Source organism: Glycine max, chromosome 2, assembly GCF_000004515.6.
Source record: "Glycine max cultivar Williams 82 chromosome 2, Glycine_max_v4.0, whole genome shotgun sequence".
Lineage (NCBI taxonomy): Eukaryota > Viridiplantae > Streptophyta > Magnoliopsida > Fabales > Fabaceae > Glycine > Glycine max.
The window spans coordinates 11,808,115-11,814,811 of NC_016089.4; the positions used below are offsets into that span (position 1 = coordinate 11,808,115).

Below are 6,697 nucleotides of genomic sequence, written 5' to 3' on the forward strand. Positions count from 1 at the left end.
ATTCTTATTATTGGGCACGAGGATGTACAAAAATTAATTTCTAATAATATAAACTAAAAAATGTTTAAACTAATTTGAAATTATTTTGTTCAAAGTAACTTGAATTCGAAAAGAAATTATATTTTTGGATGTCGCGTACAGTCTCATTAATATACTCTTATATTATAAACTATAATACATAATTTGAATGCGCATTTTACATATTATTCCTACTCTTAAAAAAAATCTCTAAACCTTCTCAAATTATCCCAGTTTCTTATTTGTATCTTAATTTTTTAACCCATATCTTCTTTTATCTCTAAATTGAATTTATAGTTTTTACAAAATAAAATTATCATTAGTTAACATTAATTTTGTGTCACAATTGAATTAACTTGTTCATTATAAATGGTAATTATTGGTGAAGAACATGCACACAATTAGTTCCAGAGCCTCTATGTTTGCTGATGATTGTAGAATGCAATGTTGATGATGATGTCCTTGTGAGAATTATCGTCGGACACACACACACAGACATGCCCACTGGCCAACACACACACACACACATACATACATAGAGTAATACACAACATCTCACACTCATACAAATCATTACCCACCATCACATAACAAGTCACAATGATCATTACACATACATCATGTAATAGATACACTGAGACTCAATCCTATATGTAATGTTATATCATATAAGTGAAAAATCTTGTCGGGCGCCTAGGAGTACATGACAAAACAGACCATATACTGGTAAGTCATATCACTCTCACTAGGTAAAATCATAGGAAGACCAGTCAGGGTCACGCTGTTTTGCGAGAATACTTCAACTACGTGGGATCCGCACAAGCTTAAAGGAACACTCAAACCGGGTATATTTACCCTCAAGGTCTAGACTCTGAAGAATCTGTCAAGACCTCTTAATCCTAATTCAAGTTCAACCCATGAAACATTTTAGCACCTGGACTCTATCTATTAATTGTCATAGGTTCTCACAGTCGTATGATTATACGGTTCATAGGTCACAACTCAATCCACACAATTTATACAACACAACATGGGGAGTAAAACCCCTTAAACAATTTCACATAATCATATCAAAATCAATGAAATCAAAATCACATGTTCAAAAACATCCAGAGCACTTAATTTTATCAACCAATTTGCATTAGAACATCAATTGGCCCGTCAAACATAACAATTTTGTGATTATAATCATAAAGGTAGAATTATAATCATAAACATCCCAAATTAAATCTCAATTTAATCCTGTAAGGATCCCTACACATGTTCATTCTAATCCCAATTGCGATAAACTCATCTCTTACCTCTAAGCGGGCTCACATGTGTAGTTCGACAGCGATAGTGGCGACTCTAGTGGTTCCCTAAGATTCCTCAAGCTTTTCTTTTAGTTGCTTTGTCAAGGTTTTTAAGCGGTAGAGAAAAGGAGAAAGGATTGAAGCCTTAATTTTATTGTCTTTGTGCGAGGGACATTTCTTTCTCTCTTAGACGTTATTTGGCAAATCCCAATGGTGGTACTGTGTGAAAATGAGTTCCGAAGATAGTGTCCTAATTTCACGATGATCCAATGGTTTACGTCTGAAATTATAGTTTTACTAGAACCAGTTTGAGTGTATGAGAAAAAAAAGAAAGAAATTTGAAAAAAAAAAGAGAAGAAAAAACGAATTTGAGAGGAAGAGATAGCGTATTATTTATTCTATTTTTTCTTTATTTCATTATTTTATAAAAATAAACTCTATTTTATTCTTTCATTGAATAAATAATCAATTAAAACATCTATTTATTTTCTAAAATATCATTTTACTATATGTATTTTCTAATATTATGAAATCATTATTTTAATTAACAAAATTTTTTTCTCTCATTTATTTAATTTTTAAAAAATCTATTAATTTTAAAATATTTTTTTATTTATTTGACGAAAAGCCAAATATTACAAAAGATACTAATGAGTATTTATTTGAACTCCTATCTAAAAAATGTGTACCCATATTCTCTCCTACACCCCAATAGCTCCTTGTGTTTTGTAACAAATTTAAAGTTTCACAGCCCTCTTGCCTTTTGCAGTGCTTTGATGGTAAAAAAGAAAATAGCGTAAAAAGAACCATAGGTTAAAATGAAATGAAAAGAAAAAAGTTTTAAAAAAGGAAAAAAATAAAATCAAAAATTTTATTTTTAATTTTTTTCTCTTCATTTTCTATCCTTCTATGTTCTTCCCAAACAAAGAAAGAAACAAATAAAAGAGATTCATACCACGGCCACAATGCAACCCCAAGGTGATAGAGCAACAACTAAATCCAAGAACCAACCACTATGTATAGCTATTTCAAAAAAAATAAAATCCAATAAGTTACACTTAAGTTTATTCAATGTTTAAAAATGTTGTACTAAGCTCAAGAGTTTCATTCTTGTGTCAAGCTGCTTCATAAAATTCAACCACCTGCAAATCCAGAGAGGGACAAAAGGGCATTTGATAGTTTTAAGTAAAGTAACTGTCACAAACATAAAACAATTAACATAAAGTCATAAATTAATAATCAAGGGAATTTATTTTAATGCACATTTTTTTTTTTACTTCTTGTATATATGGAGAATAGCACACCAATGAATTGCTTAACTAAAGAAAGAAAAATAAATTAATTAATATAGTCGTACCAAATACCAGCCTTTGTTTAATGTATGCAATTTTTATGTTCCTAAGTGTCCTATTCATATTTCCGGGTGCTTAATTGTTACTCTGTCTTTTCTCTATATAAAAAAAAAAAAATTGTTACTCTGTCTTAATAAACATAAGAATCTTCAATTTTCCACTTTTTTTTTTGAAAGATTTCCACCATTTATTTAATATATAAGATATCTATGTCATTTTTATGTTATAATGTTAGGGAACCAATCGACTAAGAGTCTAAGACGAAAAGAGCCTCACAATACAAGAACTTCCACGAGAACCAAAAACACACAAAAAAAAAAAAGAAGCTTTCAAACAGGTATTATTATCTATTATTTGGAAGAACACATAATTTATGAAAGAAATTTGTCAAAAAGGCTTTAAGTCAAATTTATACGATTAATAATACACAAATCATCTTTTATTTTAAATATTCCACCAATATTTCTTATTATTTTTTTATTTCTTTCTTCTTATTACATAAATTTTTTTATTATATCTATAATATTTTTTCTTTTTTTTTATTCTCTCTAAATGTTGAATAGTACATTTAGTGTCTATCAAATATTTTTGAATTTATAAATGTAAATTGCGTTAAAAAAAAAATAACTGTAACTATGTAAGTTTGTATATTGCGTACCTTCCTACAAATTGGACAAGTTTCACGTCTCTCCTGCCACTCAAGTATACAGCTAAGGTGGAAATGGTGCCCACACTTAGTTATGATCATAGGATTCTGTTCAGTATATCCTGTCACATATATAAAAAATAAATAAAAAATACGACATTGACATGGGGACTGTGCAAACTTTAAAATGCTATCATGAAACCCTAATTTTTAAATGTACTTTATATCATTTTATAATTTTCTGTTTATTTTATAACACATTATAAATTAATTATCATATGTTTCATGTTATCTCTCTTTCTCTTTTATCCCTATTTTCTAGCTACAGTGGATATAGTAGTTATTGGCTGAGTAAAAAAAAAAAAAGTAGTTATTGGATATTTGAATCTATCTTTATCTTTTAATATAGGTATGTGTAACAAATAATTTTTAAAAACTAATTAGCAACCTCAACCTCCTATCAAATAGTAAACCGCACTATCGTGAAAAAAGGTTTAAATAAAATGAAAAACTAAGAATATATATGGCAAAAAATAACAAAACAGTAAAGGATAATATATAATTGTTAATTACTTAAAAATTAAAATCACCTTCAAAACATGTAGGACAGGCATCCCCATCGGAGGAGTTTGAATGGACGGATCCAAAACGTTTCGAACTGTTGGTTGATCTAGGTATCACAGATACAGAATTTTCAGCAGCATTATTAAAACATTCCTGTGAAGAAAAGCACAAAGAAAATCAAATAACCAATTTGTTGGAATTAAGTGCTAGATGTAAATAAAGAATAATGGGCAGGTTTATTTAATATGAAATGCATTCCACTCTCAATTCCCTTTCGTTGGAGTTTCTTGTAGTTGTAAAAAATTGAGATGTGTGTCCTAGGTATTTTTTTATTTTGAAATCAAAATTAGACTTTCATCTTATTTATTAAAAGTTCACATTAATAAACATCAATATGAATTTTAGAAGTGAAAGTTCAATTTTGAGAGAACAACCCAAATTTAAGTTTTGTCTTGTCTAGTTACCCTCTTCATTCTTTTAAAAATACATACACAACCACACATGAGAAATATAATAGAACTAACACTGCCGTGCAATTTGCACAATTGGACGATGGACAAAGTAAAATACCAGTTGTACAACCAGCAATTTCCTACTTTATTTTCATCTATCGATAAAAGAAGAAAGAGAAAAATTCAGTGTTGTTGAATTTGATAAAATGCTGCACTTGTTAATATAATGGTGACTAGAATCTATTTCAATTACAATCAAGAATCGAAGATATCTAATTTAATTGATTGAATAATATGTTAAAGTAAAATGAGGTCAAATTTCACATTTCACATCTTACAAATATAAAAAGATTAAATATCATATATATAAAGATTTATAATCCTAAATCTTAAGATTGTGAACAATAAATGTTTTGAAAATCCACCTGAAAAGTCATATCATCTATGAAGCAACTAGCGCTTGCTTGTGCATCGTTTTATTATTGGACGAGAAAAATTACATCCTAAAATCATTTATAAACACAGGCGAAATCACCTTAATAACTACCTAAAAAGAATCATGTTACTAAATTAGATAAAAGAGAAAGAAAGAAATCAACATATATCAAAATAGAATTCAAAGAAAAAGAGAACGTTAATTACAGCTAAAGCAAGTCGAAAAATCGCTTCAGCTTCATGATCAACCTCGGCATCATCAGCAGTTTCTTCTTGATCATGAGGATGCGTTCTCTCAAAACAAGAAAAACAGCTACCCATTATGCAGCTTAAGTAGGAAAAAGTAAATGAATTTTTATAAAACAGAAAAGAGTTGCGGAACTAATTTAAGCAATTGATGATTGCTTATTTGTTCTGTATGCGTGCTATTGAACTAGAATATATTTGTTTCCTATCACATCTTGCCTTCAACATAGTATAATTTGAACTGGGATAGATAGAGAGAAGGAAAAAAAAACTATATATCATTATCTTCAAATTTAAAACAAAATTATAATATACAATTTAAATTTCAAACTAAATCCTTTTTTTATGCTTCAGTTATGAATGTTTTTAAAACCATATCAATCGTATTCAATCGTTGTTAAATTGTGATCAAACTGATATTAATATAATGACAATAATAAATAAATAATATCGTAACATTATAATATTAAAAACTAAAATAAAAAATTATTTTATAGGTTCTTAACATTTGAAGTATACTTAGAAATCCAAATCAAATATTACCATTATTCTTAGGTTTTTTTTAATTTGTTTATATTTTCTTATAAGACTTATTTTATGTTATCTTTTGTATTTTTTTAAACAAAATATCCTTAACTACTCTACAATAAATTCTATAAATTAAAAAAATAAATATATTATCTCTCTCATATAAGAGTTGAAGATGAAAACTAACATACATTAACTAATTAGGTAATTAAGTAAAAATAGAGGTAACAAATCCCAATAATTTTAAGAATAATTTTAAATATATATATAAATTATTAACAAATTTAATATTACTAATTAAATCAATCACTAAATCAATCAACTTTCTTTGAACGTATGAAATAGTTAAAATAATCAAATATTTAAGAACAAAAGTAGTATATAGTAACAAGTATGGTTAAAATTTTAATAAAATACAAAATTTTTCATTAATAGTATAAGTTTACATCTTGAACAAAACAGAATATGACAAATTAATTAGATATAATATTTTCATAATCAAGATATAAATATTGTAAATTTATATAAGTAAATAAATTACATGTTTCATATAAAAAATGATTTATACTGATTTATACTTATTTGTAATCCTTATTAAAAAAAATCATATTAAAAAAATAGATTAAATTCAAAAATTAATATTATATATATATATTAAAAAATTTATTTTTATTAACGTATATTTTTTTATTTATGTCTATTTAAGATTAAAATATGTAAAATACGTTCTTTTTAGTTTATAAAACATATTTTTAGTGTTATTTATTTAAAATAGTACAAGTTTAATAAAATAATTTGTGATAAGCTTAGCAAAACAACTTTTCAACCAAGCTCATAGATTAGTTAATATGAAGTTGTTTTAACTTGATAGAAATCTCAAATTTGAATTAAGTATCTAGTTACATTAAATATTGAAAGAATAAGCTTTGTAGCCAAATATATAATTTTGTATCATAATTTTAACTATATATTATGGATTCTCTGTTAGACTAAAATTTTTAACCTGTAATGTTACAAACTACAAAAAGAAACACAGATCATTAACAAAATGCGGCAAAACAAAAATCAAATTATACCTTCAGCCATTGTTATGAAAGAGTTGTCTTGTTTTGGTTTTTCCAAGCTCTCACTCTCTCTAGATGGTGTATCAGATGAATTGGAAGA

The 6,697-nt window shown here is 26.7% G+C and overlaps 1 protein-coding gene across 1 annotated transcript; it reads right to left on the minus strand.

The window, feature by feature from the left end:
• Positions 1 to 2,444: 2,444 nt before the first annotated feature.
• On the minus strand, positions 2,445 to 5,080 carry LOC106797235 (probable E3 ubiquitin-protein ligase RHB1A). Its single transcript, XM_014771472.1, has 4 exons — positions 4,967 to 5,080; positions 3,899 to 4,025; positions 3,321 to 3,430; positions 2,445 to 2,504 (listed from the first exon to the last, which is right to left on the minus strand). The coding sequence occupies exons 1-4, from the start codon at positions 5,078 to 5,080 to the stop codon at positions 2,445 to 2,447; spliced, it is 411 nt and encodes a 136-aa protein (XP_014626958.1).
• Positions 5,081 to 6,697: the final 1,617 nt, after the last annotated feature.